General features: G+C 41.9%; 2 protein-coding genes across 2 annotated transcripts in view; one reads left to right on the forward strand and one right to left on the reverse strand.

Annotated features, from left to right (window-relative positions):
* Positions 1 to 1,189: 1,189 nt before the first annotated feature.
* Positions 1,190 to 6,483, forward strand: LOC308100161 (2-aminoethanethiol dioxygenase-like). The gene is made up of 4 exons (XM_080449083.1): positions 1,190 to 1,398; positions 3,071 to 3,275; positions 4,603 to 4,830; positions 5,855 to 6,483. The coding sequence occupies exons 2-4, from the start codon at positions 3,089 to 3,091 to the stop codon at positions 6,232 to 6,234; spliced, it is 795 nt and encodes a 264-aa protein (XP_080305209.1). The 5' UTR covers positions 1,190 to 1,398; positions 3,071 to 3,088; the 3' UTR covers positions 6,235 to 6,483.
* A 9,357-nt stretch (positions 6,484 to 15,840) lies between these two features.
* Positions 15,841 to 18,622, reverse strand: part of LOC308100500 (uncharacterized protein) — a gene marked incomplete at both ends in the record, with an annotated part of 17,462 nt that continues 14,680 nt past the window's right edge. The window contains one exon of the mRNA XM_080449565.1: positions 15,841 to 16,762. Within this exon, the coding sequence (XP_080305691.1) occupies positions 15,841 to 16,762 (922 nt within the window). The remainder of the gene's footprint in view (positions 16,763 to 18,622) is intronic.

Here is an 18,622-nt window from a genome sequence, read left to right on the forward strand (position 1 = left end):
ATTAGATATTTTCATAATAATTGTGCCCAAAATGCCAGATTGAATGTGGCTAGTTGTCTTTCCTGTTGGTAGTTTAGGACTGATCGCTCCGGGTTTGACAGCCCGGACAGCATCCCTTCCTTTATGTTGATTTTGGCCAGCCTGTCTCTCTGCTTTTACTTTCATATTTTGTGATGTTTATGTTTGGTTGATACTAGTACTGGTTACATGTTTATTGCTTTGACTTGCATAATTCTTGCACTAGTTTGTAGCTGAACTTACACTTAACCTTTAGAGGGTGTGTGTGTGTGTGTGTGTGTGTGTGTGTGTGTGTGTGTGTGTGTGTGTGTGTGTGTGTGTGTGTGTGTGTGTGTGTGTGTGTGTGTGTGTGTGTGTGTGTGCGTGCGTGTGCGTGTGTGTGTGCTTCAAATGATGTCAAGAGGCCGATAAATAAAGACAAAATAAAGGCTGAAATGAAAATAATCATGTTTTGTTTAATTTGGACTTGGGTTGTCATCACCAAAACAACGGCCATCACAACCTAAAATAGGACAATATTTCTGTCTCTGTGCTAAAAACAACTACTTCCACAGAATTTACACACACATGCACGCGCGCGCACGCACGCACGCACGCACACACACACACACACACACACACACACACACACACACACTTACACACACACACATAATATATATTATTCAACTAGCCTTGGATCAAGACTATCATAGATGTATATATTTGATCGATTTTGACATTTGCATATCTACGAAAGTAAAAGTCAGACTCAATAAAATACATGATAGTCTTGATCCAAGGCTATGATTCAACAATATCTTACATTATACTAATATTAATGACTGCTGCTGGACAATTTGTATGTATCCTAGGATAGCAAGCTTGAGCCGTGTGGGCAAAGATCAGTTGAGGTGAAGTGACCGCGCTGCATGCTGGTCTTTGTAGTGCAATGTCTTGACAGAATTGGTACAAATAGTTCGATTTAATTCATTTAGACATTACATCGAGTCGTTGTGCAACAAATAACATGGAGGTAAGTATTACAGTTTACGTTCCATTTCATCTTTTTAGTCCTGATCATATACAGCTATAATAATATCCTGATGCACAACAGACCATTAAGTCTATAATATACTACAACTCCCACAATGCACCGTAGCCGGAGGCTGCAATGTATCTGTGCCGTAGAGCAGGTCCAGTGCGGACGTGTGTGACATTTACTCAGAAATGGGGCATGTGTTTGGAAACAACGTGATCCGCTGCTGAGCCAGAACCAGATCATCTATGGAATCCATTCCGATCGATTGATCTGATCGATTGCGATCATTATTAATCCTGACCGCTTTAGAGACGTGAGAAGAAGACGCTCCTCCAGACAAGAGGCGTCACACAACACCGGTGCGTTAAACCTAGCCTTGATGCATGACGGTCATCTAGCATGACCGTCATCGATGAACTTCAACCTGGTGTTTGCACTTTCTCCATTTACGTCCCGTACATCTACATAAACGTTCATATCTCAAATATAAAGTGCTGACCCCATGGCCATGGATGTTACAATTGTGTACGGGTCCTCAGAAGTACCCTTATCTTCCGTATTGTTCCATAAAAAGCATTTTAATCCGATCGGTGGCCATTTTATTTTATTTTATATTCTCAGAGTGCAGTACACCTCCCAACCGATAGGGTCGCGCAGTTGAAAGTGTATGGAGAAAATACAAAGAAAATGGCCACCGATCGGAATAAAATGCTTCTTATTGAACAATACGGATGATACGGGTACTTCTGAGAGCCCGTACATAATTGTTACATCCTTGGCCATGGGGTAAGCTTTTTATATTTGAAATCTGAACGTTTATGTAGATGTACGGGCCGTAAATGTAGAAAGTGCAAACACCATGTTGAAGTTCCATCCATGACGGTCATATAATATATGACAGTCATGTTTCAGGGCTACGTAAAACCCAACGTGGAGGTGTTGGGTCTTCTTATGATGATCTTAATAATTAATAATAATAATCTAATAATAACCCAACGTGGAGGTGTTGGATGTTGGTGATCTTAATAATTTATAATGATAATAATAACCCAACGTGGAGGTGTTGGTGATCTTAATAATTAATACATTCCAAAATTGACTTCTTGAATATATGATATATATATGTATAGAATATAATAATATATATAATACAAAAATATATAATTTGTGTGTATGTATGTATGTATGTACGTACGTACGTACGTACGTATAATCATAATATATACTCTTCTCTTAGAAATATGATAACATAAGCGTAGACAAAAACATATAAAATAAGCGTAGACAAAATGCATGTTATCAATCTTCTCTTAATTCTTGCAAAATGTAATATTCATAATTGTACCAAATTTGCTTTAAACCAACATCCAAATATTGTTGTTTTTAAACCCTTAGTATTGACATACTTTAGAAACCTTAAAACATTGTACAAACACTAAAGCTATGAAATCCAGAAGAATCTGTGATGAATAAATTGCCTAAAGTCTGTAACCTTGAGCTCATTTGTTTTATTTTTTATTTCTTTATTACATTTATTGTAACTGCATTTTGTCCCGTTATTTGTAATTGTAATGATATTTTGTCCACAAAAAAAAGAAGAAAACGTGGAGGAGAAACTACATGCATATCGTTGCTCTTTGTTGGGTGGAAAACCTTCCATGTCCAAAATAGCAGATTTACAAGCTTGTAGATCGGCTATTTTCCACTATGCTTGTGTGACACCCTTGTGTGATGATGAAGTATGGTATTCATTTATGGGAAAAAAAACATTACAAATGTGAAACTTGGGAGATGTGAGTTTTCTACCCGACAAAAGAGATATATTATAAAATGCTGCCTCTGCAAAAATAATAATAATAATGATGATAATAATGATAATAATAATAATAATAATAATAATAATAATACAATACTAGAGTGTACTCTTTTGTGTATGAAGAACATTTCTCCTGTCAGTTGACTGAATTCCCCTAATGTATGCAGTATTTCTTGTTCTTCTCTTCACGCACACACACGCACGCACGCACACAGGTGGATGGTTGGGTTAGGATGCACCACCGGGACCACAACAGCAGCAGCAGCATGACATCGTGCATCGTGCAGAGGATCGCCCGCCAGGCGCTGGCCACCTTCAGACAGCCGTGCCACGGTGCGTCCTTCCTGGACAACCACAGCAAGCTGAGGAGCCTGATGCACGAGGTCCGGGCCAAGGACCTCAGACTGGTCCCACGGAAAGGTGAGGAGAGGGTTTATAACTATCAAGTATGAATTGAATACACAGACAGGACCACAATGGAAACAATTGCCCCTGGGTGTTATCCTTTTAACAATCATTGTAATATCATCGTACCACTTTGCTATTTGCAACTGTTAATAAAGTCAATCAATCAATCAAAAGTATCTTCTTGGCGATTATTTCTATTGATCTTTTTATTTATATTTTTTAGGGGGGTCAATTCTTTATGTATCAAATTGACACGACAATATTATATATATATATATATATATATATATATATATATATATATCTTTTCATAATTGACTAAAAAGATTGGTCTGATCAATTACCTGAGCCTATTTTATACTACACTTTATACTACACTTTCAAGATTTTCGTGCCGTGCTGCGAGCTTATACATCTATTCCACTAACCACTGTTCTAAACCACTGTTCTAAATCCTAAGAGTTTTCTGAAAAACGTATGTTGCTATATATAGAGAGATATTGATATATATATATATATATATTTTATTAGATGTTATACAGGAAAAAACACATTCTACATCATGTTCATCGGAGAAACGTCAAGGATACAAACACATAAAAGTCTTGCGACTTATTTTCATTGTGGTCCTTGGTCTGAGACAAACAACACTGCAACAAAATACATACAGGTAGACAGTACAGTAATGCATAATACAATCAACAGCTACACTACCTACAGCATAAATACATATAATCGCATTGCTAACATAAGTGACCATGCTATTCTGCAACTTTTTCTAAAAGCCATGCTTTGACCCTTATCTTAAAAAGGAGATGGCTGCTGGTGCTCTTTATAGTCAGGGGGTAGCGAGTTCCAGTTAACTGCTCCTCCAAATCTAAATGAGCGTTTTCCCATTTCAGTGGTGAACATGGTGGGCATGGTCAGGTCTGCTATGCTGGCTCTGGTTAGATGGGAATGGGTGTTGATGTAGATGTTATGCACCAGGTTCAGCTGTAGTTGAACTGACCTGGCTGCCTGAGGGAGCCAACCCGACTGCTGGAAATGTTGTTTTCCAACATGGTCCCTTGCAGACAGCCCCAAGACAAGCCTGACCAACCTATGTTGAGAAACCTGCAACTTCTCTTTTAGGGCTTTGGTTTGGCCACCGTACCATGAGCCAATAGCATAGTCGAAACAACATAGAACCAGTGAGTTTGCTAATAAGCCAGTCCAGAAACTGCTAAGAATTTGGTTCTGCCATTCACCTTACTAATGGTCTTAAGAGCCATGTTTTCACCACCATAGCTAAAATCTCGACTTATAATGGATTAACTGGATGAACTGTCGCCTCCTGCAGGTGACGGCCCCCCGGCCGGGTCGGCGGTGCACCCGTTCCACGGCGCGCCACCGGTCACCTACATGCACATCTGTGAGACGGAGGACTTCAGCATGGGCGTGTTCCTGCTGACCAAGGGCGCGTCCATCCCCCTGCACGACCACCCGGGCATGCACGGCCTGCTCAAGGTCATGTACGGCACCGCCCGCATCACCTGCTTCGACCGGACCGATATTATGGCACAGCCAGGTTAGGCCTGTCACAATTATTACATAATCGCCTAATCCCAATTATTTGAGATAATCGCAATTATTTTGTCATAATGTTGAAAAGTCTAAACACATAAAAAAAAAGCAGAAATAGCTGATTTACAAGCTTAGACCTAGATCAGCTATTTCCGCTATTTTAACCTTTTTTTGTATGAAATTAATAAATGTCAGTAATTTCTTTGTATATTTCAGTTATTCGATATATCTTCCCTGTGCAATTTTTGATTACGAAGCCTAAAAGCCAAACATAAATGTATTTTTTATTCATGTTTCAATGTTCAACACCAAAAACAATTAAATCGTTTATCGCAATTATTAGTGTGACAATTAATCGTCAAATTTGTATTTGTAATCTTGACAGCCCTAACTCAGGTGCAGGTTTTTTTTATGTCCCTGCTCTTAAATGGTTGTCTTTAATTGTCTACTGTGCTGAGCAGGGAATAATGTATAGCAGAGCCTGAACGCCAAGATCAAATATAATGTTCACACTTGTATTTACATTTTATAAATAAAATGTTCTCAAGCTATTAAAGGAGAATGTTTTCCTACCTTGATTTGATGTTATTAAGTCATGATGAGAGGGGTCCCGGACCCCCAGTTCATATTGAGCGATGTTATGATTTTGGGGACCCCGCCCCCCGCAGCTCAGAATGGCCGTCTGTTGATCTAGGCTAAATCCGCGTATTTCCGTCGCTCGAAAAAAAACTTTTCTTGTATATATCTGTAGTGTGTGGTCCGTCTGGTGTCACTGCTATGCTATTGCTACACGGGCGGCGCCATTGTTGTTTACAGATCAGCTTTATTGAATCATGTTGGAAGTCTCGTCTCACGATACTTCCGCCCGCAATTCTGGAGCCTGAAGGGCGTTTTTACATCCGTGGCAGAATTGGATTTGGGACGTAAATTACGTGAATTACTTCCTTGGCAGTGAATGAGTTAATGGTCTCAATCTATTGGTGAGTTATCTGACTGAACTCAGTTTAACTTTCCACCGCTCTGCCCAGGTGCGGCCGTGGCGTCCGCCTCCACGGACCCTCCCCCCGCCTCACTGTTCCAGAGAGGCGCCCTGCGGCGCTCGCAGCTCCGCTCGACGGGGGAGTACACGGAGGACAGCGCGCCGTGCGTCCTGGCGCCCGACGCCAGCAACCTGCACCGGATAGACGCCGTGGATGGACCCACGGCCTTCCTGGACATCCTGGCTCCTCCTTACGAGCCGGACGACGGCAGAGACTGTCACTATTACAAAGTTTTACCGCCGGCCAACGGCGGTGCAGAAAGCGAAGGCCGGGACCGGCAGGAGGTCGTCTGGCTCATGGAGATCTCACAGCCTCCTGACTTCTGGTGTGGGAGTGAACAGTACCCTGGACCCCACGTGACTTTATGAGGGGGTATTTTATGAGGTTAGCTTATACCCTGTAAACATTTTATTTCATTTGCTAATCTAACCACATCCCTGTTTTGGGCTTGACATTCTTAGCCGGAAGTTATTCCGAAAAAAATAGCAGATCTACAACCTTCACCAGATCGGCTGATTATGCTGTGTGACACTGTTGTACTGTTTAGTATGAAACAGGGCTTAAGTGGTTAACTCTCTGAATCGAAATGGATACATTAAACAGGGTGTTGTACAGGATTTGTGTTGTGTTTGCTAAAATAGGTGTTAAATAGCTCCTATATTCTGATTGCTTTAGAGTGTATAACAGGGTCTCTCTCTGTCTCTCCAGCTCTTTAGTAAACAGAAAATGCATTTTCAGGTCAGGATACCAATTTCATCCAATCAGGAGAGAGAACTCATACAGGGAAAACAAGTAAAACTGGAACTGATGACACAAATAAACGAGCAGACAGGAATACAAGCTGATAGATTATCTTTGTGAGGTTCTCTCTCCTGATTGGATGTTCTGTTTATTAAAGAGCTGGAGAGACAGGGAGACCCCTGTTACTGAACAAACACTCTATAGCAATGATTACTACATAAATATGGAGCTTGAGCATTTTGAAAATAAATATTTTGTTTCAGCCGAAACGAGATCACTTGCAGCACCTTTTAGGGTTAAAGTGTATTTGATTTGGTCTTTCTAGCAATAGAATGCATGATTCTGTCCAGGAGCGGCTTCTTCGCAATCCTAATGCCTCAGATATATTTCATAAAAAGCAGAGGTTAAAAAGCAAAGGTTAAGGCGCTAATGTAGGGGGGCTCCTTTTAATGCCGTTTCACAAATCTCAGATTGGGACTTGGTCTAACTAAACTCAAACAAAACTTGAGTTTAGTTATTTTTGTTTTGTTTTTTATTGAATCCCTGCTCTAGCCTGATTTATTATCAGACTGAAGCTGAGGCAATCCACTCAGAGAGCGGGCAGGGTCTATGGTCTGGATCCAAGCTATCCCTGCTCATGACTTCAATATCTCACCAATGAATCATTAACTTTATCGTCTCTGTCGGGTGGAAACCTCATGTCCAAAACCGTTACTTTTCAGGATTCAAATTAAAAACATAGAAAAAGTAGTTGATCAACAAGCTCGAAACTACTTTTGATACTTTTGTGTGACGCTGTAGTATATGATCAAGTAGGTTGTTAATTGACAAAAAAAACACAAAAGGTTAGAATATGGAGATAAGAGGTTTCTGCAATGACATGAGAATAGTTGTGCCTGTAGGTCTTACCTGGGACCATGTTGGATAAATTATCATTTTGCCATTCCATATTGGGATCAAATTAGATTTTTTTTATCGAGTCTGAACAGCAAAAAAGCACATGGAAACTGATTGGATACGACGTGTGTTGCTCGCTGAAAATAACCCATTAGCATTTTCAGCTGAGGGTCAAATGCAAATGCATATCAATTTATGGGTCCTTGGCACAAAAAAACACTGATCTTCAAGCTCACAACACCTTGCAATGCAGATTTCACCAGCTGGGGAGATTGGACAAAATTACATTTTATTCCTTTAAAAAAAAAAAAAAAAAAAAGGCTTTCAGTAGAAAATGCAACATTCATGAATGTTAAGGTAATCAGTTTAAAAAATTAACACAAAAAATCCAGCATGCATGAATGTTAAGGTAACCCGTTTGACTTTTTTCTTATTTTTTTTATGCACATGAGACACGTCGACAGACATTGGAGCTACGACTTGCATGTTGGTTGCGTCTTCCCAAATGGGACAGTTGTCCAAAAGTCTTTGTACACTCAGAGTTTCAGACCTTTAAGGGACCCCTAAGGATCCCGGAACTGACGTTGAGAAACAGTGGTGTAGACTGTGGTTTCCAGTCCAGGGGTCCTTGAGGAGGTTTCCGGGGGTCCCCCGGAATGTGGAATATTTAAATTCCACTGTTGGTAGAAGTTAGCCCAGTGACAGAATGTATAAGAATTACTATTTTGTTCATAGATTTCCCACTCTTCACTGTTAACCCATTAAAGGTTTAATGACATTCACTTTTACACCACATTCAAAGTCTTTGTCCTGGTCCTTCAAAAGTGTACAAAAAGTTTTAAGTGAAAATTCCATTCCAGTGATCCATGGCAGGTGTTTTTCTCTCACATTTCTAAAGCCTTTTCAACTGCAATGAAAAAATAAATCTTTGCCTGCGGGTGTCGCTGGTGAGGGATTTTGCCTGTCAATCATCGCCTCTGCTCCGCCCCCCCCCAAAGGAAAGGATAGGGGAGGGGAGGGGCGAGGAGGAGAGTGGGCGGGATTATTCGACTGTGACCTCACTGTCGAAGGGCCAAGCTCAGATTACTTTTCAGCCTAATTATTCAGAAAACCCCAGACCACAGAAAATCCACTGAATGTTCTAAGTTCAGGTTTTTTGGGTGTAATTGAGGTCATAAAACCCCAAATAAAACATTGAAAATAAAAAAAGTGAAAATGAATGTCATGATACCTTTAAGACCTGAGGCCGGTTCTACAAATCGTCCAAAACGTACTTCATTTTTTTTATTAACTGCAAAAGTAGCAGATCTACAAGCTCGAGCTTGTGGATCCGCTACTTTTGATGCTATTGTGTGACACTGTAGTATATGATCAAGTAGGGCGTTAATTTACAAAAAAACACAAAAAGTTAGAATATGGAGATAAGACGTTTCTGCCCGACAGTTTTCTGAAAAACGTATGTTGCTATATAAATTGTATACAGCTCAAATCTAAAATGACAATGCCAGTGAGGGGCCCCCACGGGGAGGACGTAGAAGAGCCTTCGTCCTCCTACTCCTCCCGCCCAATACTCCCTGCTGACAGGTGCATTTGGTGGTCCTTCCTTGACCCCCAAAAGGTCTTTGGGAACCAACCTGGGGGTCCCTGTCGTGTGTGTGACCGTGACAAGATGTCCATTACCTGATGATGTCATTATGATGACAGGTTCTTTTCATGGGGACTTGAACTGGAAGGTTACACTTTAAGACCCATAACACCATTGTTATATCTAAATGGTGTGGCTGAGCGTGGCAAAAACCTGAACCACCAACAAATTGGATTTTGTCCGGTCTGAACAAAGCCTACTGTATGTGGTGTGAAGTCTCCGTCTTATATCCACCTACTTTTCAGGATTCAAATCTACAAGCTCAAAACTGCTACTTTTGATGCTTTAGTGTGACGCTGTAGTATGATCAAGTAGGACATTAATTTACGAAAAAACTATATATAAATAACTATAACTAAGGATAATGATGTGAGCATCCACACTGATGAACGATAACGTAAACATATCGTCGCTGTCGGGCAGAAACCTCTTATCTCCATATTCTAACTTTGATTTTTTTTGTAAATTAACGCTCTGCTTGATCATACTACAGCGTCACACAAAAGCAAAAGTAGCAGATCCGCAGGTTTCGAGCTTGTAGATCTGCTACTTTTGCTGCTGTTTTTGAACTTGAAGTAAAAGTTTTGGACGTGAGGTTTCCACCTGACAGAGACGATATTGAACACTGAGTGTGTGACGCTCCATGAATTTGGATGCATTATGATTGGCTGTCAGTGTTTCCATCGTTCATCAAATGTCTCTGAAAGTGATCCAAGCGATATCGTTCACCACTGTCGTCATTATTGATTGATTGATTGAATACTTTGTTGCAAACAGCACAAGTACAGTTATACACTTGGTCTAAAAGGATAACCCAAAAAAGTCCTGAGGACTTGTTTCCATTGAGGTCCTATGTATTCAATTTATCGACATAGCATAAAAAATAACCAAAATACAATATCTTCAACATAGTTGTGGTGTGGACTCTGCCATCCGCCTGAGTTAGACCGATTTTTGTTAAACGATAGTTAGTTATTGTTCTAGGTCAAGGTTCCCAAACTCTGCGACCCCCCAAAATAATCTTATTTGAACTGGGGACCCCCATCCTGACAAGCACTTGGAATTGTAGGAGTTGAGGCATTACATTTTGTTTGGCTCGGTTCCACAGATAAATATTGTGAAAATAGGCGAACTACAAGCTCACAATGCCTCATGCTGCGCCATTGCTGCCATCTTATAATGAGCATTAGTGAGGACCAATTGTATGCAGATGAGGTTGAAAATGGGTGACGTTCTCCTTTAACTCAAGTAACTGATGTATTGTCAATGATGAGCCAATTAAAATGGGTAGTTTATCACTCTGAGGACGCATGAGTGAATTATGTCTAATTTATGCTCTGTAGCTTCTGAGCTTGCCCTGGAATGCCCTTCCACCGGTCTTGAGAGCAGGGACGAAAAAAGGTCAGCCTCTGTGGACATCTTTAAGAACCACTTACAAACACATACTGTTTAAACAAGCATTTGTGGAATGTCTTAGATTTTTAGTTTTTTTGTTGTTTTTAAGCTGGGTGAGGCTGATAACTGAAGTTATCCCGCAGGACAAAAATGTCTTGTTTTTGTTGTTTTGAATCATTTGAATGTTTCATGCTGTGTTTTTATTTCTGTTGTATGTAAAGCACTTTGTGAGTTATCTCAACAGACATGACAGACATGAAGCAGCAGTACAGGTAACAGCTACAAAGGAAAACTATAAACACACTAGAACATAATATACTGTAGCCCCTTTGGGAACCCAGTATTGGCTAGGCAGAGTGCAGCTAGCCAGGCGGGACGCTGGGGAGAGCAATAATGATGGATTAAACATGTTTAATGGCAACGCCGTTCAGCGCCGATCACCACAAGTTCCCACGGGACCCTATACAGCAATTGTGAGTATCTTTACCACTGTTCCACCCGAGCACCCTCAGAGCACATACTATTAAGTCCTTGTACAGTTGACCTGGGTTTGAATCTGACCCAAGGCCCTTTCCTGCGTGTCCTTCCCCATCTCAATGTCTCTCTAATTTATGCTCTGTAGCTTGTGAAATTGTAGATCGGCTATTTTCATCCCGTGACGAAGTATGCATCGGGCTTAATGAGCTGGACACAGTCAACTAGCTCTGTAGCTCCATTAACACATGACACCAGCACTGACAGGGTTATTGGTTCAATTCCCTGTGTTGCTCAAAGGCTAGAGAAAGGCACTTCTACTTGTGTGCGTTGTGTTTCTTGTTAAACGTTCTTTGGATAAAAGCAGCCATTGAATAGCACAATGTTTTGCACTATACTGTTACAAAACATACCGTTGTGTAAACATGGTGAACGAGATTGATGTTGGTTTACAAAATGATATAAAAAAAAAAGAAAAGATCATATCTGTCTCCATTGCCTCAAATGAAATGTTTTCCTACAAAACGAGAAAAATCCTTTGGACGTCGGTCAGTATTTGAATACAAAATGTAATGCTTTGGCCTGGAAGAAGAGCAGTGTGCTGGAAACGTCGCTCAGCCCACTCAGTTGGTACAAAAATACAGTTGTAAGAGGGCGCTACAGTGTGCAAACCTTTTTTATTTGTTTCTTATTTTGAATATCCATGCAGGTGTGTGTACCGACTATACATTCCTGGTTGGACTGGACAACATGTCAACGTTATTACAGGGTCCTTGAGGACCAGTATTGGGGGAGCTGCTGGTCAGCTGGTTAGAAGACTGTGTTTGTACTGGTCAGCTCCCAGTACAACAGTAGAAGACTGTTGTACTGGTCAGCTCCCAGTACAACAATAGAAGACTGTGTTTGTACTGGTCAGCTCCCAGTACAACAGTAGAAGACTGTGTTTGTACTGGTCAGCTCCCAGTACAACAATAGAAGACTGTGTTTGTACTGGTCAGCTCCCAGTACAACAATAGAAGACTGTGTTTGTACTGGTCAGCTCCCAGTACAACAATAGAAGACTGTGTTTGTACTGGTCAGCTCCCAGTGACCCACAGTAAAGGACTGTGGTTGTACTGGTCAGCTGGTTAGAAGACTGTGGTTGATTCTGCAGTTTCTCAATGTCGGGCCCTTTTGGGTCTGTAAGAGAGTCCCCAAATGCAAAATCCATTTGTACACTCTCAGAGTTCAGTTAACACTGAGGATTTTACAGTGTAGATTGGGGTTCTAGAGAGGGGTAATGTATAGATGGAGGTCTGTGGCCTAATGCATATCAAACTGAAGGTTCTTTAAAGGCATAGAATGTAACTTTGCCCTGTGTTTACAAAACAATACATCCAAACAGTGAAAATGTCAAAATAAAGTGAGAGGATAATGAGTTATTTTTGCAGGTACCACCACACTACTCCAGAGGCTGATGTGCAGAGGGAAATGATGGGTAAAAATATATTGTCTCTGTCCGGTGGAAACCTTATATGTCTAAAACTGTTACTATTCAAGTTCAAAAGTAGTAAAAGTAGCAGATCTACAAGCTCAAAACGCGTCGCTCCGTGCTGCGTTTTGAGCTTGTATCTGCTACTTTTGATGCTTTTGTGTGACACTGTAGTATGATCTAGTATGGTGGTAATTTTACAAAAAAACACAAAAAGTCAGAAATGTGGAGATAAGAGGTTTCTGCCCGACAGCAACAACATATTTATTGTTGACTAGTTATGTAAACACAAAGTTACATACTATGCCTTTAAATAAATATTTAAAAAAATGAATCGTATCAGATTTTAGTTTTACCCCCTTTTCTCTCCAATTTAGTCATTATGCCAACTGATTCCTCCCCACACACATTTCTGTGTTGTCACTGCTGTTGTATGTTACTGACTCACCTGCCAGTGAGGAGCCCCCACCGGGAGGACGTAGACGTAGGAGGACGTAGTAGAACTGTTATACAGGTTTACATTTATTGCAATGATTTTAAAGAAAGCATCAATCCAACAGAAGCTTCAGTGTCATTTCATAATAATCATAATTAACACAACAGAGCTGAGATAATTTATTTAATCTTTTCTTACATTCAACATTGCTGGTAGTATGTGAACAGACTTGTACCGTAGCAAAACTCCTAACTTGAAAGGTCAATATCAAAACCATCTGCGTTTTTCCAAAATATCTATTCTTATAAAATTACTGATGGCACAAAAGGGTTCTATTTACATAGTTATTGTCATGATGAGTGCAACTTTGATAATAATAACATTCCTGACAGTAGGCTACAGTTGCTGCAGTAATAACTCGTCGCTGTCGGGCAGAAACCAATTATCTACATATTTCTTTTTAGTTTTTTCGTCAATTAACGCCCTACTTGATCATACTACATCGTCACACCAAAGCATCAAAAGTAGCAGATCTATAAGCTCGAAATGCGTAGCGTAGCGACGCGTTTTGAGCTTGTAGATCTGATACTTTTGCTGTTTTTGAATTTGAAACCTGAAAAGTAACAGTTTTGGACATGTGTGGTTTCCAACCCGACAGAGACAAGGTAAACCCAGACTTCTGCTTTTGATATCCCCCTCTGTGGTCACTCATTCTTATGTTTTATGTTTCATCCCTTCTTACTGGTTACACTGAATTACACGCATTTCATTTTGGGAAATATAGACTGATATGTTTGATATTTATCTTGTTCTTTCATACAGTAATATCACAATTTAACAATTCAAAAATAAATAAAGCGGCACTGTGTAACTTTTTTTTAATGAATAAAAAAAAAATGTGTGTCCAATCTGTATGGTAGAGTATGTTGATACAATATAACTTATACAATTGTATTTTGTCTCCCTGCTCTTCTATTGAGACATTTACATGGTGTTCTGACAAGAATTTTGACCTGATGGTCACGATTCAATTTATCCCCTGAGCAAGCAGGCTCTTTTAGCTCAATGGTAAAAAATTATAAAAGAGAGCACTTCGGGGTAGAAGAGGAAAGTTGCATAGAGCAGCTTTAATCCTGGCATCCCTATTTTGGTCAAATTTGTGTATGTTTAAAAGAAAACAAAAAAACAATTGCAACACACACAACGCATCACATCGTGACACGCCGTGAGCTTGTGGATCAGCTATTCCGCTATTTGTCGTACGAAGAAGTATATATAGGGCTAAAGTGGGTTAAGAAAATGTGTCATTTTACTGGGTGACAGTATCATCAGAGACTATTTCTGCACTTTGAACTTCTGCATTGTTACCCGTGACATCACATCCATGTGATTATGACAGGACGTTGGACACTTACTGTAAGCCCTATACTTAATTCCATTGTATACTAGTGAAAATAGAAGATCTACAAGATCACAGCACGTCACATCACAACGTGCTGTGGGCTTGTAGATCGGCCACTGATCGGCCACTGTTATTTTTTAAAACACAGGTCTTCTAGCTCGCCAAAAGAAATGACCCCCCAATATTTTCCTGTAAATATACTTTTACTGCTCCTAGTATTGATGATCTCTTGTATAGTATTGTATGTCTTTATATGTCTTGATGAATTGAATACACAGACCACAACAGTTTTGCCTATAAGGACACGCCCCAAAATAGGGATGCCAGGTTGAAATGAACACTCAAGTAGGGAACAATTCTTCAATTAATCCATTCAGTACAATGACTGAATCCACAGGTAGTTCAATAGAAAACACCAGACAGAGGTTTTGGATCAGCTCTTTAGCTCCACCCAGAGGTTTTTAGATGTACTGTATCCAGCTGAGCTTGGTTGGGATGATGTCCACTTTAGTGTTTTATTTACACCACCAGTACATTAACTGGTGGTGACGGTGTAACAGAGGCCCTGTCCAGTTCCTTTATATTCCCTTTAAATTCCCCTCCTTCTCCGTCTCCTAGGGTAGGTACCCTCACAAAAACATGCAGTAATCCTGGTCACTATACTGCCTCCCCCTGGCCAACCGGGGCACCTGATGGAGGGGAAAAGGAACTGGTTGGAATAACGTGTTCCTTCTGCGCGCTACGCGTCCAACCAGGGAAACACTCCCCTGTCAGGTGACAAGAAGGTTGGCTCTCATGCATTGAAGGAGGCATGAGCTCGGCCCTGGCCTCTAAGTTGGCAGAGGGAAGGTAGTGCCCAGGATTACATAAACAATTGGCACTGGGTGTAAAAAATGAGGTTACAAAAATCGTGGGATAAAAATGTATTTAAAAAAAAAATCCCCTCCTTCCTCTCTCTCCTCTTCTACTTTATTTCATATCATAGGCTATTATATATTATATTATAGGGCAGTGGGGTTTGCCAGTTTCAATTCAAATTCTCAACATGAAGCTTGTGGATCTGCTACTTTTGATGCTTTTGTGTGACGCTGTAGTATGATCAAGTAGGGCGCTAATTTACGAAAAAACACAAACAGTTACAATTATGGAGATAAGAGGTTTCTGCCCAGCAACAACGATCTTTCTATTACAGCAAAGTTAAAACTAAAATCTTGGTGGTTTGTGTCATTGTTGTTGTTTTTATATTTTTGTATATATTTTTTTTATCCCTGAGAACAAATGGCACAATGTCTGGGCAAAGAGCACACTGAAGCACTGAACGCCCTGGAGGTTCGGTAAATCTTGGCACTTCTTGAGTGTTGATGGAAGACTTCACTTCAGAACCACTGTGCTCCATTTAAAAGGCGAGTGTTCACTCAACACTTCTACATTCAGCGATGTTGTATTGATCTTCTGTACCCTAGCTACGCAACAAGCCGCCCAGAAGAACGATGATGCATTGTTATTGGGCTACTTAGGATGTCTTCTTTTCTTTCTGCCGCAGGTGGATTTTGGCGTGCCGCCGCCTCTCGTCACTCCGCGCAAACTTTCGGCCGCACTGGTCACAGGAGAAGGGCTTCTCGCCCGTGTGCGTGCGGATGTGCGTGGTGAGGTGGTCGCTGCGGCTGAACGTGCGCATGCAGATCCGACACTGGAACGGTTTGTGTCCCGTGTGGATGCGCAGGTGCCGGCTGAGCTCGTCCGAACGCGAGAACCGCCGGTCGCAGGTCTCGGCGGGGCACGGGTACGGCCTCTCGTGGACGGGCGTCTTGCTCGGCCGGCTCGGGTACTTCCTGGGTCTCAGGATGGGTCTGAGAGGTAGGTTGTGGTGGCCGTGGAAGGCGGCGGCCATCGGGCCCTCGATTGGGGCCGTCGGCGCCGGCACCGGCCCGAGAGTGAAGTTCCTGATGGTGTTCAGAGGAGTGAGAGGCGGTGGTACGCGCAGAGCGTCCAGCGGGTACGGTAACGACGACTTCCTCTCCGGGAAGCCCAACGGCATGTCCCGCTGGCAGCTCTGCTGGTAGAAGCCTCCGTAGTCCGGGACGATGGATAGGAGAGTGGCCCCGTCAACAGTGCTCGGTTTGGGCACCGAACTATAGGTGGGCGGCGCGTGGTAGGCCACGGCGCATGCGGAGGCGGCCAGATACCCCGCCGACTGATCCTGTTGGTACACATCACCGGCACACGAGTAGGACGGTGGTGCGTACATGTGGCTGATGTCGGGCTGGCCACCGTGCGCCATGCCGCCGCCTACCGCTGCGTCTCTCGAATAAATGCTGGCTGGCACGGACGATGGAGATGGTGCCGGGGAGGCGGGCCGGACCAGGGCCGGTGCTGGTGCTGGGGTTGTGATATCAGCGCTGATGTCCGCGGGGCTCCACAAGCTCCCTGCGCCTCTGGAATTGACAGAGAACGTGCTGTGTACTGCGCCAGGTCAACCTCGAGTAACAGCTGGAGCCTGACCTTCTCCTCCAGTAAACAGTGTCCTAGAAAAATAAAAAAATACAATCTACTTAGTAATACATACTATAGAACCTACTACAAGTCCCATACTGTTTGTTATCTATGCTACCAGGACCTTAGTACTGCTGGCTTTATATCCTCCCAAGACCTTTAGTACTGCTGGTTTAATATCCTACCAAGACCTCTAATACTGCAGGTTTTATATCTTACCAGGACCTCTAGTCTAGTAGACTAGTACTGCTGGTTTTCTATCCTACCAGGACCTCTAGTACTGCCGGTTTTCTATCCTACCAGGACCTCTAGTACTGCTGTTTTTGTGCAGCACAGTCATGATTAATCAAAAAAACTTAACAAAAGAAAACACAACAATGATTTAACAAAGACTAATGGAACAGTGCCACAGGTGATCACTATGGACATTCAACACAGGATAGGCTGAAGGCTAGGTACAGAGAACACAGGTGAACAAGATAACCAATTAGCACATGATTGGCTGGATGACAGACATGAAGCAGCAGTACAGGTAACAGCTACAAAGGAAAACAATAAACACACTAGAACATAATATAGCCCCTTTGGGAACCCAGTATTGGCTAGGCAGAGTGCAGCTAGCCAGGCGGGACGCTGGGGAGAGCAATAATGATGGATTAAACATGTTTAATGGCAACGCCGTTCAGCGCCGATCACCACAAGTTCCCGCGGGACCCTATACGGCAATTGTGAGTATCTTTACCACTGTTCCACCCGAGCGCCCTCAGAGCACACTATTAAGTCCTTGTACAGTTGACCTGGGTTCGAATCTGACCCAAGTCCCTTTCCTGCGTGTCCTTCCCCATCTCAATGTCTCCTGCTATTTCCTGTCTCTCTCCACTATCTCTATCAAATAGAGGTTTGAAAATGGCCACAAAAAAACCTAGAGTAGCCAATTATTATTATTATTATTTTTACCCCTTTTACTCCCCAATTTTGTTGTTATGCCAATTCATTCTTCACACTACTTGCCCCTGCATTTGTAACCCTACTGGCTCACCTGCCAGTGAGGAGTGCCTACCAGGAGGACGTAGAGGCGCCGTCCTACTCCTCCTGCTCAACATTCAGCTGACAAATGCGGTGCCCAGCCCGTAGGAGTTTGTGCAATGACAAATATCACCCTCCCCACTTCTAGCTTCCCTCCCCCGAACACGGAACAATTGTGTTCGTATAAACACTCGGCCAAGCGGGATGCACCACGGGGGAATCGAACCCCTAGATTCCACAGTGGTGGGCAGGTACTTTAACCCAAGGGTTCCCAAACTTTTCAAAATAATCATATTTGAACTGGGGGACCCCCGATCCTGACAAGCACTTGGAATTGTAGGAGTTGAGGCATTACATTTAGTTTGACTCGGTTCCGCAGATAAATATTGCTCGATTTCATGAGATTTCCTGTATCCGTCCTTATTAACACAATCTTCTTTTAACACAAGGGATGAAGTGTCTGTTAATGTTGAGTCGTTATCTCTAGGGATCACATCCAGAAACCTGCCAAAAGATACGCCGTCTTCCCTGCCATGCTGTTTTAACACCTAACGTTTTGAAATCAATTTGTATTGATTGATTGATTGAATACTTTAGAAATGTAAATACTTGTAATGTAAACAGCACGTGGTGCAGTAAGACATTGAGGCTAAAAGGATAACACAAAAAAACTACTGGGGACTTGTTTCCATTGTGGTCCTATGTATTCAATTCATCAACATAGCTTAAACAAATACAAAACACTATTATGTACAAAAGAGATCACATGTACCTCC

The sequence above is a fragment of the Gymnoscopelus braueri genome (genome assembly GCF_963280865.1).
Source record: "Gymnoscopelus braueri genome assembly, chromosome: 14".
Classification (NCBI taxonomy): domain Eukaryota; kingdom Metazoa; phylum Chordata; class Actinopteri; order Myctophiformes; family Myctophidae; genus Gymnoscopelus; species Gymnoscopelus braueri.